This window comes from Diceros bicornis, chromosome 15, assembly GCF_020826845.1.
Source record: "Diceros bicornis minor isolate mBicDic1 chromosome 15, mDicBic1.mat.cur, whole genome shotgun sequence".
Lineage (NCBI taxonomy): Eukaryota > Metazoa > Chordata > Mammalia > Perissodactyla > Rhinocerotidae > Diceros > Diceros bicornis.
In genome coordinates, this window is record NC_080754.1 from 43461182 (window position 1) to 43487838 (window position 26657).

At 42.1% G+C, this 26657-nt stretch overlaps 1 protein-coding gene and 1 pseudogene across 1 annotated transcript in view; one reads left to right on the forward strand and one right to left on the reverse strand.

Annotated features, from left to right (window-relative positions):
* ACTL6A (actin like 6A) overlaps positions 1 to 1367 on the reverse strand; it is a 28776-nt gene extending 27409 nt beyond the window's left edge. Inside the window, exon 1 of the mRNA XM_058556297.1 lies at positions 1210 to 1367. Within this exon, the coding sequence (XP_058412280.1) occupies positions 1210 to 1234 (25 nt within the window). The 5' untranslated portion in view covers positions 1235 to 1367. The remainder of the gene's footprint in view (positions 1 to 1209) is intronic.
* LOC131414607 (large ribosomal subunit protein uL5-like) lies at positions 1233 to 22855 on the forward strand (annotated as a pseudogene).
* Positions 22856 to 26657: the final 3802 nt, after the last annotated feature.

Sequence of the window (26657 nt, forward strand, 5' to 3'; positions counted from 1 at the left end):
AGGAGGGGGTGAGCGTCAGCATCTCACCTCAGAAGAGACTCAAGCTACACTCTAAAGACTACTAACAACTTTGAAAACTTTATTTTTATCTCCTACCTATAAAATGCCATCCTCTTCCGAAACAGTATCCTTACTAGACACAATAACAAAAGCAACACTTTGGATTTGTCTCCTTGTTCTGTAACTCATCAAACACAACACAAAACACGAATCAAATACATCGGTGCTTCATCTAGGTATCTCGCAAAACCGGAGGCTCTGATTCAGTAGATTTCGAGATGGGCTTGAGATGCTGCATCTCCGAAAAGCTTGCAGGTGATGCTGACACCGTTGATCCATGGACCAACATCATCTCACTTAACCTTCGCAACCACCCCACTGGGTAGGAACCATCATTCCAAAAATAAGGAGCCTCAAGTTGGGAAAAGTTAAGTAACTTAACTTGGCCTTTGCCCGAGGCCAAAGCGCTAAACAAACGGGGAGGCTGGTATTACAACCACGTCTGTGTAACTCCCAGGCCCGTAGTAATCTGTCTATCACACCACTGCCTATCCAAGGAAAGCATCCTTAAATTACTTGCGTTCCTAAATTAATCCGAACAAACCCGCCCCCGAGTAACTCTGGAGAAGCCACACTCAACAGACAGGCAGAAGTTACTGGAAGGTGTGAAGCCGGGGGCGGACGGACAAAAGGCTGCGTCCTCAGTGGCCGCCGCTCCTCCGACCAGTTCCACCTCCCGCGCTCGCTTTACCGTCTACGGGACGGCGCGGAAACGCTCCGTCCGCGCTTGCTAAGTGCTGGGACCTCCCAAGTTTAAACGCGCGCGCACGCGCCCCGACAGCCGAGTGATGGAGACACTGGGAGAGACGCGACCTGGGGCCGGTCACTCAAGCCGGGGCTCAGCGGGCCGGCCCCCTGGATGGAGCTGCCAACACAGCCCCGAGGCGGCGCGCACCCCCGAACCCCTGCTCCTCCGGGGGGCGAGGCTGGAAGGAGCCGCAGGGGGCGGCGACTCCGGGCGCCCGAGGCGCTCGCTGAGCCGGGTGGGCTCCGGGGCCGGGCGGAGCGCGGGGCGGGGATGGGGCGGGGAGGCCGGGGTCCCGAAAGGGGGAGACCGGAAGGGGCCGCCGGGGAGGGGAGGGCTGGGGGCGGCGGTTACAAACCCTACACGTTAAAAAGGCGCGCTCTCTCGTCCGGCCGCACACTCACCTCCCCCGTACACGCCGCCGCTCATGGCTGCTCTCGGCGCGACTCCTACGCTACAGGCTACCGGGCGAAGTGACTGCAACGGCCGCGACTGTGGGCCCCGAGAAGCGCTAGCCCCCGACCCCCTTAACTTCCACCGCTACCCTGCTCCGGCAACAAAGCAGCGTCCACACGCCCCAGAGCGCAGTCACACTTGCTGTCTCCGCTTATCAGCCAATCACTAGAGGACCGGCTACGCTTCAGCCAATCAGAACGAGGCTGTGCTGCATCCCTGTCGCGGCACAGCCAGTTTACCCAATCGAAGGCAGCCATGGGGGCGGGGAGAGGGGAAAGCGACGGAAGGAGAAAAGGAGTTGAGTTGCGGAACTGGAGGGGGGCGGAGCTTCCCAGGTGGGTGGGAGAGTGGGGTGGAGGGAGCGGGAGAGGGAGGAGGAGGGAGGGAAGTGACGGGGGCGGACCCAAGGGTAAGGCTGAGGCGAGGAGGAGAGATGGGAATCCAGTGGGGATCTGGTGGACGAAGGTGAACCTCTGCAAAACGGAGTCAGGAAATTGAGAGAGAGTGTCTCCACGCAGTGATTCCTGGTTTTGGATTGCGGTGAATGCAGAATTTTTTTTTTTCAGAGAAAGTGTTTTCAACTAACTTTTGTATTGAAGAAACTGAAATGTTATGCTCCATTTTGGGGTAAGAGGAATCGGTAAATCAGACAAACCGATAGGATCTTGTAATTTTTAAAATGGTTATTAATAATTAAAAGAAGAAAAGGATGATACGCTATCCCAACTAAATTTAGGTAGCACTTTAAAAATTATTTTTAAAGGTGTGATCAATTTATTTTAGCCTGTGAGACAGGCATAAAACAGTGTAATCAATCATCCAAGCGAGTACCCAATCCTAAATACATCCCCAGTCTGTCTACTGTTCTTAGTTCCCCGTTTCTCCCAGCCCAGTCCAGATCACCGGTGTCTCTCTGCTAGATGACTACAATGGCTTGTCCCTTTGCCTCTTGGCCAGCGGCAGGCAGCAGCTTGATCTATAAAAACACCCAAATCTGGTCATGTCACTCCAACTCAAATCCTTAAGATTGGTTGTATATCCTTGTTGTTGATAGCAGTTCTTAAATGGTTTGTCTAGAGTCTAAACATACCGTATAGGCTCCTCTTAATCTTAATCTAGGAACAGTTGAATAAAGCCGGATTCATCGTGGTGCCAGCAGCTAGTAGAAAGTGATAGTAAGGTGGGCAACAAGGCTAGTGAGAAAACCTCCATTCATTTAATAATATAATCTCAGTATATCTGATCATTTAGGAAATCCCCATTAACCCAGTGACATAATGCAAAGGTCAGCAAACTATGGCCTCAGGGCCAAATCCAACCTGCTTTCCGTTTTTTTATGGCCTGGGAGCTAAGAATGGTTATTCCATTTTTAAATGTTTTTTTTTTTTATAATTTTTATTTATTTATTTTTTTCCCCCAAAGCCCCAGTACATAGTTGTATGTCATAGCTACACATCCTTCTGGTTGCTGTATGTGGGCTGCAGCCTCAGCGTGGCGGGACAAGCGGTGTGTTGGTGCACGCCCAGGATCCAAACCGGGGCCGCCAGCAGCAGAGCTCATGTACTTAACTGCTAAGCCACGGGGGCTGGCCCTAAATGGTTTTTAAGAATGTTTTTAAGGATAATATTTTGTGACATGTGAAAATTATATGAAATTCACATTTCAGTGACCATAAACTAAGTTTTCTTGGAACACAGCCAAGCTTATTCATTTATGGCTGCTGTTGCTCTGTAAGGGCAGAGTTGAGTAGTTATGACAGAGACCATGTGGCACACTAAGTTGAAGAACATATTTTCTATTGGACCCCTTATAGAAAGCGATTACCCACCCTGAGATAATGCATATAACACGTCCAGCACAGTGCACCAAGTGCTCTGTGTTAACTGTTGCCCCCATGATTATAGCTCTCACTGTAGGCACATATCAAACCCCCAAAATATTTCTATTTCCACTTCATGTTTTTGGTTTTTCTCTTTTTGCTGAGGAAGATTCACCCTGACCTAACATCTGTGCCAGTCTTCCTCTATTTTGTATGTGGGTTGCTGCCACAGCATGGCCACTGACAAGTGGTGTTAGGTCCACACCCGGAAACTGAACCTGGGCTGCCAAAGTGGAGTGCACCAAACTTAACCACTAGGCCACAGGGCCGGCCCTTCCACTCCATGTTTTTTTGTTGTGTTTGACTAATAAAGCTGATGAGTTCTAAAATATGTGATACTTTGGTAATAATTAAATATTGAAGAGATACTATTTGTGTTTATAATACACAGTAATCCATTTAAACCAATTTACCATTTAAATGCATAGTAATTCATATATAGCAACTTAGATTATATGTATTAATATCTCTCATCAGTACTATCTCCAAAATCTCCTGTGCATGGAGAAATAAGATATATTTGGATTGAAAAAGAGTAAAACATTTGTCCCACTAGTTCAGAGTTCATCAGAAAACAAAACAGTTCAGTGGGGTTAATGAGGACCACACGCCTAGCCTTCAGGAAGGCTTGAGATGCTGCGACTGACTCCTCCCACAGAGAACACACTGGAGTGCCGAGAATCTTCAGTCTGACAGCACAAAGAAGACAGCTTGAGAAAAGACTGGAAAGTCAGGCTTCAATATTTTTGCTTAAAGGAAGGGTTTTGCTTCATTTGATAATTTGGAAAGATATTAGAAAACAGATCATTCATTCAATCATAATTTCAGGTCAGCTGTTCTCTTGATGTGTTATTGAACACATTACTTTATTTAATAACAAACCATTGAAATGAACTTCAAATGAAATGAACTTCAGAGTACATCTGATATGTCAGGACTAATCACATGTTAATGCAGATAAAAGTGCACACTTAAACCTCTCATAAATGTTAATCAGCAAAAGATGTAATAGGGCGCTAAGATTATTGACCCTAAAGTATTGAATTGCTGGAGGAAGACACTGTTGAGAAAGGAAACGTATTCAGCATCCTAAGAGAACAATGTCGGGGACTGGCATCCTCAGTGATGTTTCCTTTGAGGCAAGACGTATACTATGGCACCTTGTTTTCTTCCATTCTTCAGAGTTAGGAAAAATGCTAGAAAATATTTTAAAAGAAAAATACTGACCCAGCAGAATCTACTTTATAAAATATAAAATATCTGAGGGGTGGTTTTTTTTGTATTAATATTCCTCCTCTGTAACCTAACATGTTTTCTCCCAAGTCTTGGCTCATTATTGGCTCATTAATGTAAAGCCTACATTAATGCTACTGATAGCTAGTCATATTTAAAAACAACAACAACTCAAGGTTACTGCCTCTGCGTCAATTCTCAAGGGCATAACATACCAAAACAATCAATGCTTGCTACTTTCCTCCCGGAGCCAGCATATTCCGTTTGTCAACCTAAAAATAAAAGATATTGAAGTAACATGTATGTAAACCTATCTAGCCCCCAGTAGATGCTCAGTGGTTGACTCAGAATCCAGATCTATAAAAATAAGTGCCCTTTCAGAAATCCTTTGTAATCTTCCAGCATCAAGAATTTCCTCTGTATACGCAGTGCAACACTTAGTTTCGCCTCACGGGGTCGCTGGTCTTCCATTCTTGTAACGCTGCACTAGAATGCATGTAATGCTGCCCCCTCCTCTTTTCACCAGCTCTGTTCAGATTGTGGAAACACAGCAGTCATTACAAAATGTTACTGATCTTGTCCTCTGTCTTGGCCTTCATCAAGTTCAGAGTTGAAAAAACATTGCAACTGTTATTAATGCCAGCTGGGAAACATTCAGGGGATTATCATTAAGAAGAATGACACAAAAATTTGTGTACATTTAGAATCACTCTATTTCATGCTGCAAAAAAATATGACATTAGTAATTATGAAAAACAAATTTCAATGTAAACATTTTTGTGTGGATGTGTGTGTGTAAAGAGTCACTGCAAGTACTATCCTTTGTGTACTGACATTCCAAAAATATAACAGTCATGCAAGCACTCCTGAGATAAAGGATAAAGACCTGGAGTCTGGAGTTTTTCACCAATAGAAATATGATCACTCAGATTCATACATCTGTTTTCCATTAGAATTGTAAGAGATCTGCTAACCATTTTAAGTAATATGACCTAGATATACAAAGAAGCAAATGAAATTATATTTGGTCATAGCTGGTACCTTTATAACATGCCAATGAGTTTGTTATAGTATTAACAAAGTAATCCTGAAAAGACAAAAACGGAAAGAAGATGAAGTGCTAGATGCTCTGTGGATTTTGTAAGTCTTTACTGTTATATTGTTATCCCTTTAAAAATCTCTGTTCATTTGATATCTCTTGTGAGAAATCACAACACGAGTAAACAATGTAAATATTTAATCGATTGGTGCTGTAAAGTGGCACCATGCCACCTTGGGTCACTTTGGGGTAAGTGATGGGCTTCCCACTGATCTAGGTCAGTGCCAATGCCGTGTTATGGGGCTGTCACCCAGCCCAAGGAGCAACATGGAGCCAAGTCCAAGTTCTTGCTTTGTATTGCTTCTTTAGAACCCTTGAACCGTTTTGGAATAGGAAGAATTTTATCTGCCATGTGATAATAATGACTAAAAATTAGTGACCTTCTAATATGTACTATCATAGGAAATATGCTTTATATATAAAAATTTCCATGTATTACACACAACATCTCCCTGAGGGTATTACAGAAGAGGCCCAGAGATTCTTTTGCTAATATGAAGGATGCTGCGATGACTATTCTTTTCTGTGTGTGTATGTGAGAGAGTTTTATGCAGGATGAATTCCCAGAAGCGGAATTGCTGGGTCATAGGATATATGCGTTTATTTCAATGGTCATTGACAAATTACACAGAGGTTGTACAATTTACACTCTCCCACTAACATGTTTGGGAGTATACTTTTTCCTCCAAACCTCACCAACACAGAACTTTATCAAACTTCTGTCAAGATGGAGTTTATATATAAGATGTTTCGATCATTCATTAGCTGTTTAGGTAGAGCCCTGATTTTACTGATTGTACCATTAACGGTGCCCCAGATCCAGGAGTACATTTCCGGGCCTCTCCACTCTGGATGACAAAAGCAAGCTGAACATTTAATCAGCTAATCTGTTGAACACCTACTCTAGGCCAGGCACCTGGAAAACAGGAGAAATGAGCCATGGTTCCACCCAAGGACAATAATAGTTCCCACGTTATGCGAAAATGGCTGCTAACACATTCCAGTTGCTAACTAGAGAGTGGATCCCAAACGTTCACTTAGGTTTAGGCTTCCGCCAAAGCTTGGCAAGATGTGGGTGGTGGTTGTGTAATCTTTCCATTTAAAGTCTTTTATCTCCACTCTGGCATATGAATAAGACAGTTGCAAACAAAAGGGAAGGCATTTGGCACCCCTAATAGGTGGTACTCACATTGTAATTGCGGTATGCACTATATCTCTATCCAGGGAACAGGTTATAGGTTTGTTTTGTTTTGCTGTTTAGGTGGGGAGAAGGTGTTTCTTTTGTTCTGTTTCTTTGGGGGGAGGGGAACATCAAAGTTTTTAGAAAAAAATACATGAGAAACAGACGAATTGCTAATTACAAAGCTATCAGACTTTACAGATGATTCAAATAACTGCCGTCTTCCAGCTCTACCTAAAGCGACTATAAGAAAGTCTATATTTTGGGCCGGCCTGTGGCTTAGTGGTTAAGTCTCTGCTGCTGGCGGCCCGGGTTCGGATTCCGGGCGTGCACTGACGCAGCGCTTCTCCAGCCATGCTGAGGCTGCGTCCCACATACAGCAACTAGAAGGATGTGCAGCTATGACATACAACTATCTACTGGGGCTTTGGGGGGAAAATAAATAAATAAATAAAATTATAAAGGAAAAAAAAGAAAGTCTATATTTAAACTTACCATTATGTTTGTTGATTTCTGATAAAAATGTCAAAAAGTACCCATAATCCAGATGGAAAAACCCAGTCATTGAAGAATTTGAGCATTAAATTAGGTCATCATTAGCCTATTGTGTGTAATCAATACTATGACGAATGGTTCTTGAGTCCAGCCTCTCTTTCCCACCTCTCCCTTAACCTCATGTAGCTTATACAGAATCACATTATGCTACTCTAAGATTACTCACCTGGGTTATCAACTGACAGGCTTTGATAAACTCACACAGGGATTTAAAAGCCTCTGATTTTACTATCAGTGGTGCACCAAATCCAGGAGTACATTTTTGGGGCTCTAGACTCTGGATGACAAAAGCAAGCAGAATAATTTACAAGCTGAACCTTTGATCGCTTCATATCGTTCTGTCAGCTGTTAGAAGCATCAGTGTCATTCCCACTGTGCCAAGTGGGCTATAGTAAGAAGCAGAGATAGCAATGCTCCGGGAACGTTTTTGGTGTCTATGCTCTAGGACATGTGAACACAGAGATTCTAAAGGATTCAACGTATATCTCTTCTGAAAGGTTCTTGAGTAACACTTGACAGGAAGATTTGTGATTGCAATTGCTAGTTTTCCCCAAGAAGCCTTATTAAAAAAACTTTACATAAAATTGCTCTACTTCACATCATTATCACTATGATCATAATCACAACTATTAACTAATATTTATGGAACTGTTTTTATTGAAAACTCCTGACCCTGAGGATACAATGGAATAAGGCAAAGAAAACCAAGAAAATATACATACTTTGACAAGCATATAGTGCAGCTAAGGATTGAAAGGGAACACAGAGAAATGAAAATGGTTGTATATGACCAATAGAGCTATGTGTGCATTTTAAAATGTTTTGTTTTGTGTCATAAATTGGTTTTAAACATTATTGCTTTTATTTATTTATTTATTTATTTTGGTGAGGAAGATTGGTCCTGAGCTAATATCTGTTGCCAATCCTCCTCTTTTTGCTTGAGGAAGATTTGCCCTGAGCTAACATCCATGCCCATCTTCCTCTATTTTGTATGTGGGACACTGCCACAGCATGGCTGACGAATGCTGGAGGTCTGCACCTGGGATCCGAACTTGCAAACTCAGGTTGCCAAAGCAGAGCACACCAAACTTGACCACTACGCTACCAGGTCAGCCCCTAAACATTATTGCTTTTAAAAAACATTTAAAATTTTCACTAGAGGGGCCAGCCCCATGGCATAGTGGTTAAGTTCGGCAAGCCCCACTTTAGTGGCCTGGAGTTCACGGGTTCGGATCCCGGGCACGGACCTACATCGCTCATCAGCCATGCTGTGGTGGCATCCCACATACAAAATAGAGGAAGGTTGGCACAGATGTTAGCTCAGGGCTGATCTTCCCCAAGCAAAATAAGAGGAAGATTGGCAACAGATGTTAGCTCAGGGCGAAACTTCCTCACCAAAAAAAAATTTTACACTAGAAAAATAATTTTACAATCCTAAATTGAGGTTTTAATGTCAGCTTAACATTTCAGTACATATTATTTCAGGCTTTTTTCCTTTGCTTGTACTATCTTTTTATCTATATAAAGATATAGATATAATTTATATATAATTACAACATTTTAATATATAGTTACACATAATTTTATTTATATAATTTTTTTTCTTCTTGTTCTAAGTGCTTTAGATATTTGGGATCTTTTGTGGCTCCCTATGAATTTTAGGAATATTTTTTCTATTTCTGTGAAGCATGCATTAGAATTATCAAAGGAATTGCATTCAGTGTGAATATAGCTTTTGACAGTATGGATATTTTAACAATTAATTATTAAATTTAATCTTTTATTAATTAATTTTCTAAAATTTATTTTATTGAAGTGACTGGTTTATAAAATTATATAAATTTCAGACATATATCATATTTTGATTTCTGTGAAGACTACATCATGTTCACCACCCAAAGTCTAATTGCCATCCGTCACGGTATACATGTGCTCTATTACCCTTTTTGCCCTCCCCCCTCCCCCCTTTGTATATTATTTATATAATTATATATATATAATATTTAATAAAATAGCAACGTACTATATAAGTACACATTCTGCTCTGAAACATGAATTTTTCACTTATAATATGGACAGGTCTCCACAATACTATATAAAGATTTATTCAATTTTTTAAAAAATGATTGTTTGGGGCCTGCCCGGTGGCGCAAGCGGTTAAGTGCGCGCGCTCCGCTGCGGCGGCCCGGGGTTCGCTGGTTCGGATCCCGGGCGCGCACCGACGCACTGCTTGGTAAGCCATGCTGTGGCGGCGTCCCATATAAAGTGGAGGAAGATGGGCACCCATGTTAGCCCAGGGCCGTCTTCCTCAGCAAAAAAGGAGGAGGATTGGCGGATGTTAGCTCAGGGCTGATCTCCTCACAAAAAAAAAAAAAAAAAAAAATGATTGTTTAAGGGGCCGGCCCCGTGGCTTGGCGATTGGGTGCACGCGCTCCGCTGCTGGGGGCCTGGGTTCGGGTCTCAGGCGTGCACCAATGCACTGCTTCTCCGGCCATGCTGGGGCCACGTCCCACATACAGCGGCTGGAGGAATGTGCAGCTGTGACATGCAGCTATCTACTGGGGCTTTGGGGGAAAAAAAAGGAGGAGGATTGGCAATGGATGTTGGCTCAGAGCAGGTCTTCCTCAGCAAAAAAAAAGAAAAAAAAGTGATTGTTTAAAACTGAGGTCAGCAGTGGGGCCGGCCCCATGGCATAGCAGTTAAGTGCACGTGCTCCGCTGCTGGCGGCTCGGGTTCGGATCCCGGGTGCACACTGATGCACCGCTTGTCTGGCCATGCTGTGGCGGCGTCCCACATAAAGTGAAGGAAGAGGGCATGGATGTTAGCTCAGGGCCAGTCTTCCTCAGCAAAAAGAGGAGGATTGGCGTGGATGTTAGATTAGAGCTGATCTTTCTCATCAAAAAAAAAATAAAACAGAGGTCAGCAAACTATGACCTGTGGGCCAGCCACCTATTTTTGTAAATAAAGTTTTATTGGAACACTGCATGCTCTTTTGTTTCCATATTGTCTACGGATTTTTTTTTGCTACACCTACAGAATTGAGAAGTTGCAAAAGAGACACTATGGCCCACAAGCCTAAAATATTTATTATCTGGCATTTCACAAAAAAATTCTTCAAATTTCACTGTAGGGGTATTTCATGATTTATTTAAGCAATCGTCTATTGATTGACATTTCAACCATTCCTAATTTTCTGCTGTTATAAATATTCGTATAGATTAAATGAGTGTTATCTTGTATTATAAATATCTTGGATGTCAATGGTTTTGCACATTTGTGAATATTTATTGAAGTTTATAACTTATAGTTTAAAAATTTTTTACATTGACTTTGACATTAATACTTCAATCTTTTCCTTTATGATTTTTGCCTTTAGTATCATGCATAGAAAGGTGGATAGTTCACTTTTGTTAAAATATCCAACCCAGAGCTATCAGGAAGTAGGGGTTTTTTGTTGTTTTTTGTTTATTTTTTCAGAAAATGTAGCCCTCTGCTGAATGGCCTGCTCATTCTTTTTCCATTTACATCATGAAAATCACTCAAAACCAAAGCAGGAAGGGGATCCTGCCGCCCAGGACTCAGCCACCCTGCTCTGATTGTGCTCCAGCCGCTGGAGACTGAGTTCATCTTCCCAGGCTCTGGATGAACTCTTCTATCTTTCCGTAAACTCCAAATTCTGACCGGCACACTGAAGCACACTGACTAGGGTCCTGCCTGGCCTGGCTCACCCCACTCAGCCTTCCCATGACTCTGCCTGTGCCCCTGGCTAGCCAGGCACAGCTGAGCTCTCAGAGTGCCAATCTCACCCGGCTTCCTGGACTCCTTACTTGCGGGTGCCTTCCAAACTAGTCTCACACCCTTGGCTGCAACTTTTTAACTCTTGGCCTTTCTTGTGTGGTCACCACTCTGAAAGGCTAACAGAACCATTGCCAAATTAAATTCCTCTTCAAATAGTTCTCAGTATATGGAGTTTGTATACATGTGTATTTGTTACTTAAGAAAAAAAAAATCCATTAAGTAAAAAAAATCAGCCTTCTGAAGATAATGTCTCACATGTACTTTTTTTTTTTTTGTGAGGAAGATCAGCACTGAGCTAACATCTGATGCCAATCCTCCTCTTTTCGCTGAGGAAGATTGGCCCTGAGCTAACATCCGTGCCCGTCTTCCTCCACTTTATATGGGACGCCACCACAGCATGGCTCTACAAGCAGTGCATTGGTGTGCGCCCGGGATCAGAACCTGCGAACCCTGGGCCACCGCAGCAGAGCACACACACTTAACTGCTTGCACCACCAGGCCGGCCCCTCACATGTACTTTCAAATGCCTGAATTAAATCACAGCATACTCCAAGAAGAGATTTGGCAGGGCAGGGGAGAGAGGTGTGCAGGACATGTCTATATTAACAAAATTAGCTGTTACAGTTAGCTATTATTAATGAAAATAAACTGATTCAGAAAACCTAGAAGATGACACTACAGTATAATAATTTATAGGACAATGTGGAATTTTCAATAAACTTAAAAAAATACTTTCTAGAAGTTTATGAGAATTTATTGTCCTAAGTCATTTTCTTGTTCTCCTAAGAATTCGTTTTCTCATAAACTGTACAGAACATCTTGCGAAAAGTAAATACATGGAATAACTGTTTCTAAAATGCAGTATTTCTTTTCTTTCATCCTCTCTCTCTCTCGTCATTTATACCTCTCTTTCTTTGAATCATTCCAGAAAGAATTTCCAATTCTCTTTGTAGACTGACAAACATAACTTCAAAACACCCTGGAATCTGTGTATAAGCATAGGGCCATTGCATTTTTTCCGAGAGAGTTTGGCTATTACTTCTATTAAATTTTAAAGATGAGAAATAGCAAATGACAATCTCTTGTTATTTTACCTCCAAACTCCAGCCCTCATTTTCTTGCCTTTTCCTGCCATCCAGTCAGAGCCTGGATTCCCCTTAATCATCTCCTTAGATGACATATTAGTTTTCATTCTTTTTTGTGTGTGTGTGAGGAAGATTAGCCCTGAGCTGACATCCGTGCCCATATTACTCTACTTTATATGGGACGCTGCCACAGCATGGTTTGACAAGCGGTGCATCAGTCAGCGCCTGGGATCTGAACCTGTGAACCCCGGGCCGCCAAATTGGAGCGTGTGAACTTAACTGCTACGCCACCGAGTGGGCCCCTATATTAGTTTTCTATTGCTGCTGTAACAAAGTATCACAAAATTAATAGTTAAAAACAACACAGATTTATTCTCTTACACTTCTGAAGGTCAGAAGTCCAAAACTGGGTCTTAGAGGGAATAAAGCAAGGTGTCCACAGGGCTGTCTGTTTCTTCTGAAGGCTCAAGGGGAGAATCCATTCCCTATCCTTTTCAGCTTCTAGAGGCTGCCTGCATTCCTTGGCTCATGGCTCCACATTACTCTGTCCTCTGCTTCTGTCAACATATCTTCTCTAACTCTGACTCTCCTGCCTCTGTTTTATAAAAACACTTGTGAGATGCCGGCCCCCTGGTTAAGTTTACGAGTTCCACTTCAGTGGCCTGGGGTTTGCAAACGGAGTTCACAGGGTATGGACCTACGCACCACTTATCAAGCCATGCTGTGGCAGGTGTCCCACTTATAAAACAGAGGAAGATGGGCACAGATGTTAGCTCAGGGCCTCAGCAAAAAGAGGAGGATTGGCAATGGATGTTAGTTCAGGGCTAATCTTCCTCACCAACAAAAAAAAAGAAAAAACTTTGTGATTATATCGTGCCCACCCAGGTAATCCAGGATAATCTCCCAAACTCAAGGTCCTAACCTTAATCACATCTGCAAAGTCTTTTTTGCTATAGAAGGTACTATATTCACATGTTCCTGGGATTAAGATATGGACATCTCTGGGGGTACTATTATTCTGTCTACCACAGATGGAGTCCTAATCCGGTCATATACTTGATCTACTTTATAAATTTGCCTAATTAACACACTAACAGGAAAATACCATTAATATTTTCTGCCTTTAAAACTAAAGTATAAAGGCAATAGCCATGCCCATGAAAAGAGACAAAAGAGGATATTAGGGCAAATATACATCTGTAATGCTCTATTTCTGTAGTTATATAACCACACATCGTCTCTGCTAGCTCCCCTCTTTCATACTTTGGCTCCATCCATTCTCATATGTCCCGTGCCTGGCCTTTAACTAGGATCTCCTTTTGGGCATTAGGAACTTCCTGTTCTAGGGTCAACAATATCTCCTATATCCTTCAACACGGTTTGCCTTAAAAACAGTTCATGCCTCACTATGATTAAAATTTGATTTTCCAAACACCAATGCGTAAAGATACATGCACCTCTGTGTTCATTGCAGCGTTATTCACAATAGCCAAGACTTGGAAGCAACCTAAGTGCCCATCAAGGGACAAGTGGATGAAGAAGATGTGGTATATATGCACAATGGAATACTACTCAGCCATAAGAAACGAGGAAATCCAGCGATTTGTGACAACATGGCTGGACATTGAGGGTATTATGTTAAGTGAAATAAGTCAGAAGGAGAAGGTCAAATACCATATGATCTCACTCATAAGTAGAAGATAAAAACAACAACAAACAAATACACAAAGACAGAGATTGGATTGGTGGTTAACAGAGGGGAAGGGGGGAGGGAGGAGGGCGAAAGGGATATTAGGCACATGTGTGTGGTGATGGATTGTAATTAGTATTTGGGTGGTGAACATGATGTAATCTACGCAGAAACAGAAGTATGAGGATGTACACCTCAAATTTATACAATGTTATAAGCCAATGTTACTGCAATAAAAAAAACAAAAAAAAATTTGGTTTTCCGCCAATACCACTATCACTCCAGTGGAGGTCACTTCTCATCGTGTTTCTTTATTGCTTACAGTGTAAGGAGGCATTGGTATATTTTATTTCGTGCTCCTTCCCTACTTTTTCTCCAATATTCCTCTCAACACCATATCTGTTTGGAAGGAAGCCTAAGCCATTCACTTACATTTCCCTTTCCCCTCCTTCCCTATCGTAATCTATGGAACTTAAGGATACTCTCCACTTTCCTTGATCATTTTAGGATCTCAGTCCTTCTCTTTACCCTATCCATTGCCATCTACCTCACAGCCACATATGAACTTTCCAATAGTCTGACCTCACAATTCTTATTAGGACCAACATAATTCCCTAACCTTCACATGCTTCCTCTCTTTGACAGCGGGATCCACTTAGCCCTCAGTTATTATTTTAGTCCTGACCTCCATGGTCAAAGGGCCTTGAGAAGCTCTGCATCACCATTCAGGAAGCTCAACAACAAATAGACCTTCTTGCAGTTGAACTCTTCCTTTATTTTTCAGTTCTAGACACTGGGCTTTGACTTGATATCCAGAATTTACCAAGGAATAAAAATGGTTTTCATCTTGTTCTCCTGTGTTTAAGTTCCTATGACAATGCCCTGTCTTTATAGGCCTCCATGGGTCCTGACCTCTCTCCTCTAAAACTTCAGTCCAAGGCTGGGGCAAACTTTCCTGGTAGCTAAAACTTGCCTCTTTGCATCGTCTCAATTCTCTGAATATTACCTGTGTCTAGATTCCAGCAGCCACATTCACCCCGAGGCTGACCATTCAGTTGGACTCTGAATTTCATAGGTTCACATATTTCCTGACTACTGTGTTCTGCCTGCTTGGCTGGATATTCTTCCAGTACCAACAGCTGGGTCTTTATCCCTGGCACCTGCTCACCCAAGCAGACTGGTCCAGCTTCAGTTCAGTCTACCCCACCAAGCTGCAATGAACTTTTCTGTGACCAGCTATGAAATGAGATATGACTGTACCCTTCTAGCTTTCCACCACTCTCTCACTCCTGTCAAACCAGATTTTCCTTCTCCCTTTGTTCTCCAGTCCCTTAACGTCTACCTTGCCCCATAGGCTCTCTACTTCTTTCTTGCATCACTTGCTTCCCTCCCTGCTGTAGGACATTCCAACAATTTTAGATTCTCTCATGTCTTGGTTTCTCTGCCATATTCTCTCTCCCAATATTCCAAATTTGGTTAGTCTGTGGGGTAATCATTAGGACCATCTACCAAACTTCGAGTTCTCTTCCCCCAGGTACCTGGTAGGGTTTTACTTCTCCACCCCCTCTGCTTTGGCCAACACAATGTGAATAGTAATTATGAAAAGTCTCATTTCCAGGCAAAAGCTGTAAGAAATAATACTTCCTTTGCCACGTTCTCTTTTCTTTTGCCTCCATGACCAACAACACTCTCTGAGTGAGGAAAGTGGTCCCAACTGACCTACAATCAACATTTAGCCACAGAAGAAATAAATCTTTGTTGTTTTAAGCCTTTGAGATGAGGGGGCTGTTTGTTATTATAGCATAACTTAGCCTTTCCTGACAGGTACTGATCCTACCATCTATTATCTTGACTCTCATTCTCGTCTATAGGGACCTGGTGGGTTTTTGCCTGACCAACATTCCTTTGAAAAACCACCCCTTCCCCACTTTCAGTCCATGTGATTCACGGCTTCAGGGGTGAGTGTATGACCCAGACCCAGGCAATGAAACTATCCCATGCCCTTGGCCCCAGTAATTCATTAGTCCAGCAGTGGACACATTACCCAAGCTAGGCCAGTTGTAGTTTGTACTAGAATTTGACTGGAGAAATTGGGAAAGAAGTGCTGTTTTTGTGTGGGCTTGCTAAAGCAGGTAGACTGTATTCCTGGAGCTGCCAGCTGCTGTCAGAAAGCAGAGTCAAACAACGGAGAGAAACATATTTTTGATGACATTATTTGAGGCCCTGGATTTAGCCATGCCCTAAATCATTATACTCTTCAGATTTTCCTGTTATGTAAGCCAATAAATTTACTTTTTTCTTTCTTTTTTTTTTTTGTGAGGAAGATCAGCCCTGAGCTAACATCCATGCCAATCCTTCTCTTTTTGCTAAAGAAGACCGGCTCTGAGCTAACATCTATTGCCAATCCTCCTCCTCCCCCCCATCCCCACTTTTTCTCCCCAAAGCCCCAGTACATAGTTGTATGTCGTAGTTGCACATCCTGCTAGTTGCTGTAGTTGGGACACCACCTCAGCATGGCCGGACAAGCGGTGCGTTGGTGCGCGCCCGGGATCCGAACCCGGGCCGCCCGTAGCGGGGCGCACGCACTTAACCGCTAAGGCACAGGGCTGGCCCCTACTTTTTTCTTTAATCTAGTCTGAACTGGGATTTCTGTCACTTGCAACTGAAAAAGTGCTGACTAAAACAGCTGCAAAGCATTAACAGAAACATCAGGAAACTATAGAATGTTTCCATACACTTTTATGGTGTAGAATATCAACCGAATTCTCACGGGATCAGCTGTCCTTTGTTCAGCTTTATTTACTTCCTGTTATCTTCCTCCTGCTGCCTTTTCCAAACATTTTCTACTCTCCTTAATTCCTTTCCCACTCTCTAAGATTAGCTAGCCTTTCACTTCTCTGAAGCCAAATTCGTCTTGTCTTGGGCTTCCTCTGCTTTAACCTCATCCCTATGTATTTTCTTCTATCCATTTCTTTCCAAAGTTAACCACATCCTTTGTTCCTCTGCCCGTGGCTTTTGTGTCCTGGTTTTCCTCTGGATCTCTGGCCACTCCTGTGTCTCCACTTCCTTCTACTGCAGCCTGGGAACAGCGATTCACAGCCTCTGCCTTACTTTTCTTCCAGTGCAGATTCCTGGATATCTCATCCATTCCTTTGGCTCTATCTGTCACCCGTAGGCAAATAGCTCTCAAATCTATATATTCCAGTCTTGGCCTGCTAGACTTTTGCATTCACATGTCCCAATTGGAAATGTATCTTAAACCCAACACGTCCAAAAGTGAAATTATTCTGCTCTTCCAAAATTTAAACTCTGAGTTATTGTGGGCAGTCTTAGTTACTTTCCTCTGTACCCTTGGATCCAGTTATGCCCTGTCAATATCATCCTACAATGCCTCTCCAAAATATACCCTCCTCACTACACACACAGCTACTAGTTCTGGCTTTCATTACCTGCTTCATAGACTCATGCAATCGTTGTCTCAGCTTCCCTTGGATGATCAGACTCCAGAAGGCCAAAAACAAAATGAAGTGGAAAAGACATAAATTGAAGTAAGTTTTAGATTGCTACCACTTGTCCAGGCATATACATCAGCTCAGGACTCTCAGCTGAATGCTAGAGATCTGTTATTCACAAATTGGGTCTCGGTATTCAATATCCCCAATGATATCCTCAGCACTCTTGGAAATAGTACATCTTATGCTTGGCAACCATTGCTGCAAAATTCTTTTTTTTTTTTTTTGTGAGGAAGATCAGCCCTGTGCTAACATCTGCCAATCCTCCTCTTTTTTTGCTGAAGAAGACTGGCCCTGGGCTAACATCCATGCGCATCTTCCTCCACTTTATATGGGACGCCGCCACAGCATGGCTTGCCAAGCAGTGCGTCGGTGTGCATCTGGGATCCGAACCGGTGAACCCCGGGCCACCACAGCAGAGCACGCGCACTTAACCGCTGAGCCACCGAGCCAGGCCCTGCAAAATTCTACTGTAGTCCTCACGGCCCCACTGAAAATTTCAAACACGCTATTGCGAAAGGTTTCCAGAACTCATGCAATATCACTGTTTTATTAAAGAATGTTCTCTCAGCTTTGTCCCAGACTCTTGGACATTCTTGTTCCATTCCTAAGCTGAACAGGCTTTTGTATCAGGGCTTAACAAGACACAACATTATATAAACCTCAAATATAGATGTATAAACCCGTAAAAATCAGCCCTAACAGCAGTAATCTACCTGGCCTCCTGCCTCTTCCTTTTGTTAGCTCATTCTCTTCAGAAGATGGTTCCAGTTCTTTCCAGAAGCACAGCATGGATCACATTACACCTCTTTAAAAATTTCAGTTGCTCACACTAACTATAGAATCCAACCCAAACTCCTTTGCATGGTGTCTTAGTCCATTTGGGCTGCTATAGCAAAATACCATAAAACAGCGTGGTTTATAAACAGCAGAAATTTATTTCTCATAGTTCTGGAAGCTGGGAAGTCCAAGATCAAGGTGTCAGCAGGGTTGGTTTCTTCTGAGGCCTCTCTCCTTGGCTTGTAGATGGCCATCTTCTACCTCTATCTTCACATGGTCTTCTCTCTGTGTGCATGCATGCCTGTGTCCAAATTTCCTCTTCTTATAAGGACATCAATCACATTGAATCAGGGCCTACCTTAAAGAGCTCATTTTAACTTCATCACCTCTTCAATGAACTCATCAATACTGGCTTTTGAAAGGCAGATGTGACTAAGACATGCAGAGATAGGGGATGCTGTAAGGACACAATATTATAAGCCAGGCCCAGAGGCAAGGAAACCTCAGGGAATGACGAATGGCTAGTTTGGTGGCTAGAGAATCAGATGTGGGAAATGAGGATGGATAGGTGGTGTCACGGGCTGAATTGGGCCCCCCTAAAACTTATATGTTAAAGTCCTAATCCCCAGTACCTCAGAATGTAACTGTATTTGGAGATGAGTTCTTTAAAGAGGTAATTAAGTTAAAATGAGGTCTTTAAGATGGGCCCTAATCCTTATCCTAATTATCTTTTATAAAATCTTTGCAAACACTGAATTAGCCAATACGGAACCATTGCTCCTAAAGGAAACACAGGATTAGGTTCCTGCGAGCCTCTGGTCACAATATTTTTGTCAACCAATCAATACATAACTTTCTTTTATGTGCGTTTCTGTTTAAAGACACTTTATTTACTATATGTTATTGATTCATTAACATTGAGCTAACAGCCAACAGCACTAAAACTCACGCCTGAACAAAGCTTATCTCACACACATATTTTCTCCGTAAGACACATCACAGCCTTCTTGTGCTTAGGAACACTAGACAGAACTTCAGCACTATGCTTGGGGGTCATTTTAAATAGCAAAATCACCAAGAAAAAGCACAAAAATGCAAAAACATGGCACTAAGTAGACCATAAAAAGGTTATTTGTTTACAGTTTGAGCCAAAACAAGAAGGCAAAGCATCACCTTGTTTGGACTCAGATGGGAACATGTGTGTCAGGCGACTCAAATTTTTCATTGCACTGCACATGTTCATGAGTGACTGCAAAGTGCTGAGAGTATTGTTTTGGGGATTAGGAATAAATTCTAGAGAGGAGATGAATTTGCAAATATGGAATCTGTAAATAATGAGGGTAAACTGTACTATTAATCCCATTTTATAGATACGAAAACTAAGACTCAAAGCAAGTTAAGATCTTTCACAAGGTTGCAGCTTGTGAAATTGGCACAGACAGGATTCAAACTCCACCTTGTAGAGAAGGGAGACTTTTTTCACCTACCCTGAGTCATGATAGGATAAAGAGAGTTGAGAAAATCAGTCAAGAACCCTAAAATCGAGGCTGCAAATAGCAAATAGCCTTGCAAAAACTTGCCGATTACATGAAGCATGCTTTCTGAGAATGGCACCAAGACATTAGTGAATAGCAGTTTTACCCTTTAAACAAAGAGGATTGTTGTTAGAAGTACAGTACTAATATATGTATCTGATGGCACCAGAACCCAAGTGACCAAAATCCACAGCCTTTATTTCTACAGAGTTTATGTCGTCATCTTCTCAATACGATTCTGTTAAAAAAAAAAGTACACTCATCCCCAGGCATTATGTAGTATACAAAAGCATAATCAGGACATATTATAATAGGGCAATTCAAGGAATTAGTTGTCAAGACTGTAAAGAGACCTTCATGCACTGAGAGCATAATATAACTATATCACAGTGAGCCATTTTTCAAAACAGCATTTATTCAACCAAAAAATTTATTGAGCTGCCACTGTGTACTGGATGTTATGTTAGATACTCAACACCAATGGTGAAAATGAAATAGTTCCTGCCTCGGCCATATTTACAGCATAGTACCTGAGACAGATATAAAATAATCATGTGTGCCCGTGCATTGCTCAGCGGTTCCTCTCTGTTTCCCTCTCCCTCCTATACCTAATGCACCTGCAGATTTGCACAGCTGCTGAGAGCCTCCGAGGAGAACTCAAACCATCTCCCTTAGGGTTGAGATGCCTACAACCGATTGGCCGATCTGGGGACGTCAGAAGTCAAATGACACAGCAATTTCAAGACCCCCGAGAGAGAATTCACCTGAGGCAAGAAGGAGTCAGGAGTGATAAGAGAGGGCAATAAGTTCTAGGAGTCCCAGGGAAATGGTGGCTTGGGGCACTTTAGGAGGGCTCTTTCTTGAACCTGCCTTCACTGAGCCACCCACTGGACACCACACGTTCCTGATTTCTTCCTGTCTCACTGACCTCCCCTTTGCGGACCTCATCTCCTCCTTCCAGCTTCTAAAGAGGAGTGTCCCAGGAGTCAACCCTCAAATCTCTTTTCTTTTCTATCACACTCTCTAAGTGATCTCATTCAATCTCAGTGTTTTAAATTCAGTCAAGGCCCCAACAGGAAACAGATGGCACACTCAAATTAAGGTAATTCAAATAGGGTTCACTAAAGGGACTGTTTATAAGGGTGTAAGGATAGCAGTGTTCTGAGGCTAGTCAGGGGAGGAGCTGTTACCAACCGTGGACATGAAAGGGTGAAGGGAGGGAGCAGTTACTGCATCTGGAGAGAGACAGCTGTGTGGAGACCTGCCTGACAGGAGACCTGCCTGACAGGACCTGCGAATTTTCATGAAGGGACTCAGGCAACTGAGTGGGAACTGCAGGGAGGGGGCTGGGAGAATAAGCCATGCCCCCTTACTCTCCTCCCTGCTGATCTGCTACTAGGCCGGCTGAATCCAGCTGGAAACCAGAAAGTTGGAGTCCATTGACTTAATCCGTACATGTTAGTCTGTATGGAGGCAGAGAGCAAGGTGGAGAGGCATGGAGAGAGAATCTGGAAGGCCTGCAAAGATATCCAGCACACTATCATACGGTGAAGGCTCCCAAATTTGTAGAGCTCCAATCCCAACCTTTTGAGTTGAATCACAATGGTCTACTTGGACATCTTCATCTGAATTTTCGCTTGATTGTCCCATGCCCCAGCCTGGTCCCTGCATATCCTGTTCCTTCCCCATTTCCCTCCCAGTTTTGCCACCGTTCACTTGGCCGCTTAGGTCCAAACCTAGTTTTCAGCCCTGAATCGTTTCTCTTACACCTAATCCATGAGCAAGTTATGTCAGCTCCACTTTTTTTTTTGAGTAAAAGACAACTTTATTCATAAAAAGTAATTCAGATACACAGACTATTAGAGCTGAAAGACATTTTACAATTCATCTAGTTAAACAATTTTATTTTATCTTATTTTATTTTATTTTTGGTGAAGAAGCTTGGCCCTGAGCTAACATCTATTGCCAATCTCCCTCTTTTTGCTTGTCCCTGAACTAACATCTGTGCCAGTCTTCCTCTATTTTGCACGTGGGACTCTGCCACAGCATGGCTTGATGAGCAGTGTGTAGGTCTGCGCCCGGGATCCAAACCTGTCAGCTCCATTTTTAACAAGTGTCCAGAATCTAGATACTCCTCGTCACCTCCACTGCTTCCACTCCAGTCCATACCCACAGCATCTCTTGTATGATTGCAATAGACTAACTGGCTTCCCCACCTCTACTCTTGCTCCTACTACAAGCTATTCTACTTTTGGCCCCACTAAGGTCTACACAGCAGCCAGAGTGATCTTTTTCTAGTCACTCTCTAACCCCTTACCCTGTTTAAATTTTTTCCTAGCAACTATGTCCACTCAAACGCCTGCTATATGTTTATTCATTTATTTGTTTATTGTCATTTTCTTCATTAAAGTGTAGGCTTCAGGAAGGCAGGGATCTTCTTGTCTACTGAGTTGTTCCCTTGGTTGAATAGACTATTTCTTGAATGAAGAAATGAATGATATCTCTATGAAAGGCACTGTTAAGAGAATGAGAAAACAAGCCACAGATCAGGGGAAAATGTTTGCAAAAGATATATCTGATACAGGACTGTTTTCCAAAATATACAAAGAACATTTAAAATTCAACAATAAAAAAACAAACAACTCGATTAAAAAATGGGCAGAAGTCCTGAATAGACACCTCACCAAAGAAGATCTGCAGATATTCTTCCTGTTCTCCATTCTGATCCTGGCACAGGATCAGGGTGAAAAGTAGAACCCCATGCAGGAATGTCGCATCCACAAGCTCTGCCTCAACATCTGTGGGGGCGGCAGTGGAGACAGACTGACCTGGGCAGCAAAGGTGCTGGAGTAGCTCACAGGCCAGACCCCTGTGTTCTCCAAAGGTAGGTACACCATCAAATCCTTCGGCATCAGGAAAAATGAAAAGAATGCCATCTACTGTACGGTCTGTGGGACCAAGGTAGAAGAAATCCTGGAGAAGTCATGGGAGTATGAGTTAAGAAAAAATAACTTCTCAGATACCAGAAACTTTGGTTTGGGGATCCAGGAACACATCAATCTGGGGACCTACTGATCTAAGCTTTGGTATCTACGGCCTAGACTTCTATGTGGTGCTGGGTAGGCCAGGTTTCAGCATCGCAGACAAGAAGCGCAGACTGCACTGGGGCCAAACCCAGAATTAGCAAAGAGGAGGTCATGACCTGGTTCCAGCAGAAGTACAATGGGGTCATCCTTCCTGGCAAATAAATTCCTGCTTCTAACTAAAAGGCCAATAAAACGTTTTCGGTGGGAAAAAAAAAAAAAAAAGAAGATATACAGATGACAAATAAGCATATAAAAAAATGTTCAACATTATTTCATTAGGGAATTGGAAATTAAAACAGTAAGATATCACTGTACACCCATTAGAATGGCCAAAATCCAAAACACTGACAACACCAAGTGCTAACAGGGATGTGGAGCAACAGGAACTCTCATTGGTTGCTGGTGGGAATGCAAAATGGTCCAGCCACTTTGGGAGACAGTTAGTGGTTTCTAACAAAACTAAACACACTTTTACCATATGATTCAGCAATCACGCTCCTTAGTATTTACCCACATGAGATGAAACTTATGTCCACACAAAACTTGCACACAGACGTTTATAGCAGCTTTATTTTCAATTGCCAAGACTTGGAAGCAACCAAGATGTCCTTCATTAGGTAAATGGATAAATAAACTGTGGTACATCCAGACAATGGATTATTTTTCAGCACTAAAAAGAAATGAGCTATCAAGCTATTAAAAGATATAGAGGAACCTTAAATGCATATCATTAAGTGAAAGAAGCCAATCTGAAAAGCCAACATACTGTACGATTCCAGCTACATGACATTTTGGAAAAGGCAAAACTCTGGAGATAAAGAAAGGATCAGTGGTTGCCAGGGGATAGGAGAGAGGGAGAGATGAACAGGCAGAGCACAGAGGATTTTTAGGGCAGTGAAACTATTCTGTACGATGCTATAATGGTGGATACATGCCATTATACATTTATCTACACCCATACAATGTAAAACACCGAGAATGAATCCTAATGTAAACTACAGACTTTAGGTGATAATATAGGTTCATTGATTGTAAAAAATTTACCACTTTAGTTCATGATGTTGATAGTGGGGGAGCCTATGCATGTGTGGGGCAGGGGTATAAGAGAACCCTCTGTAATTTCTGCTCAATTTTGCTGTGAACCTAAAACTGCTCTAAAAATAAAATCTATTCAAAAAAAAGAAGAAGAATATACGTGGAGACCCTGGAGAAAAAAGGACCATACATCTAGAAAAACTATCCCGCTAAACTCTGAAAGGAATCAGAACTCTGAAAAATCCTGGTTTCGTACTCTTATAAGAATGCAATTCACAGGGGAGAGGGGAAGGGGGAAAATGGAGAGGTACTGCTTTTGCAGCTCCAAATGGAAAAATCATAGAAAGATCTCTGACTAGCCTCGCTTGGGTTACAAGCCTACTTCATGACTTACTCAGGGGAATGGGCTACTAAGAAAGGCTGAGCAAAATTCACTTGCCAGGGAGTGAGCTGATCTTTAGCCAGTGGACACTAGTAGGGCCCTCCCCAAGGCTGCAATCCTGTTACATCCATATATATATTGTTATATAACCACTGCTGGAATCCCCCAAGTACCTCTCTGCTACGTCCCCTGGACCTCCTCTCCCCATCCAGCTACTAAAAGAGCAGCCCTACAACCCAGCCTGGTTGCTATGGCTGACTTGCAATTTGATCAGTTGGGCCACACCATAACAGTTGTTAAATATTTTGACCGGGACTAGCTTCAGGAGTACAGCCTGTGCGATTGAAGAGGCCCTGCACTTAGAAGGGCCCTGCACTTAGTTTAATGCTTGGCTGTCACCATCTGGAAATTCTTAATAAATTTTGAACACGGGCTTGCATTTTCATTTTGCACCGGACCTAGAAAATGATGTAGCCTATTCTGATTTTGCCTTTCATCCCTGGAGGTGGGGTATTGTGATTACATGGTTGAAGCGGGGGGAAAAGCTTAGCAGAGGTAAAGGAAATGCCAGACGTGTTAATATTACATGTCGATGAACATGTGCACTTGTAATCTGAAGGATGAATGAAGTCCTTGGGACGGTTCAAGGGAGGATGCTCTTAGAAGTAATAAACTCTAATACCAGGCCCTTAAATACACTTCCAGAAACTGGAAGAGGGGTTGCCTATGGAGGGTGGGTAGAGTGGGGACTGAATGGGAAGAGACACATGAGAACTGTCAGGGGCGAAAGCAATGTTTAACATCTTGATAGGAGTTTTATGCATTTTTCAAAACTCAGCAAATGTACATTTAATATTTGTGCATTTCATTGTTTGTAAATGTTGTATCAAAAGAAAACCTATGAACAAATATTGAACTCTAGTTAATGATATGCTTGCTGAAATATTTAGGGGGAAGTATACTCATGTCTGCAATTTTGATGTTTGAAATGCATCAAAAATTAGATGGATTAAGGTATGGATAAGGGGATGGATGTATGGACAGACAGACAGACAGATAGATAGGTATGTGATAAGGCCAATAGAGTAAAATGGTAATGGAAGACTCTGGGTGATGAGTATATGGGGGTTCGCTATAAAATTCTTTCAACTTCCCATGTCTGAACTTTTTCATAATAAAATGTTGGGAAAAAACACTTTCAGAAGAAAAGAGCAGCTTCCATTTGTTTTTGAGATTTGCTGGTGCCGAACATTTTAACGGACTTGGCAGTTACTGTGAGACGCAACACCTAAGCTAATAGCTGAATTGTATTTTGCTCAAATTAAAAACTCAAAGATGCCCTTTTCAGATCTCCAAGTCCTTAAAAAGTTTATGCAGTAAGTTTGCAAAATGGAAGATTGCTTGTGCTCATCTTAAAGCCACTTAGTGCCTATATGAGCCTAAGAATTGTAAGTCCTCAGAATGATCTATAATGCATGGAGTATATGCTCTCAGCGGTGTTTTTCCTCTTTTCTTGACGTCAGTTGCCATTTGTAAGCGTTGCCAAGGTAATGACCAGACACATCTAAAGACAAGCCTACAAGAAAGGACAGCATACTTATTTTTTCCCTTGTAGCATCAAATATATTTAAAATTCATAACACATTCGGTTTGATGAAATTCTACTTCACAGAGAACCAGACTTCACAGTACAGAAGAGAATTCTGTCCCCTCTCTTGTCTTTGCAGCTCTGCTTTTAATGACTAGATTTGTTCAAAAACTGTGTATAGACTTTTATATGTGCCACAGTTTTTTTTTCTGGGAAAAAAATGTGAAGAGATACTGGTTGTATTTCGTGAAATCATTTTGGTAACGTCAATAGAAAGACCTAGTTTACCTCAAAGGTAGACGTGGGAAAAACTGGGATCTGTTCAAAAAGGGAATATTTCATGTTCCTTGGAAAGTATGTGTTTTTAAAAAATTAATTAAGAAATAATACTTGGGGTTATCAATCAACATGGTCAATCGACATGTTTCCAATGGAACAGATCTGTCACATCACACTAATTCTAAGTTTTATATCAATAAAAGGGTAAGTTTTACAACTCTACACAGTAACAAATACGTTTTTATTCTGTGGCAGCAATAAATAAATCTTTATGGGTTGAGGAGGAACCTCATTATAGTTAAGCTGAATTTCATTCTGTTTTGAAATGAACTCAACCTAATATTAGAAAATTAAGCTCTGGCATGCACTACAATATTCTATTTCTGTTGGGCTTTTTTATTTCAAAATAAATTCGTACTATTGTATACTCTTAAGTATGTGTGTTTTGGCATTATTGAAATTCACTTATTTACTTTTCAAATGAAATTCAAAACATTAAACAAAAGTTGTTTTCTAAGGAAATCCTTTGCAAGATGCAGAAATCTTTTTATATTTGAACAAACATTTAAAAATATTTTAGGGGCCAGCCCAGTGGCGTAGTGGTTGAGTTTCACACACTCCGCTTCAGCGGCCTGGGGTTCGCAGGTTCGGATCCCAGCTGTGGACCTTCAGACCACTCA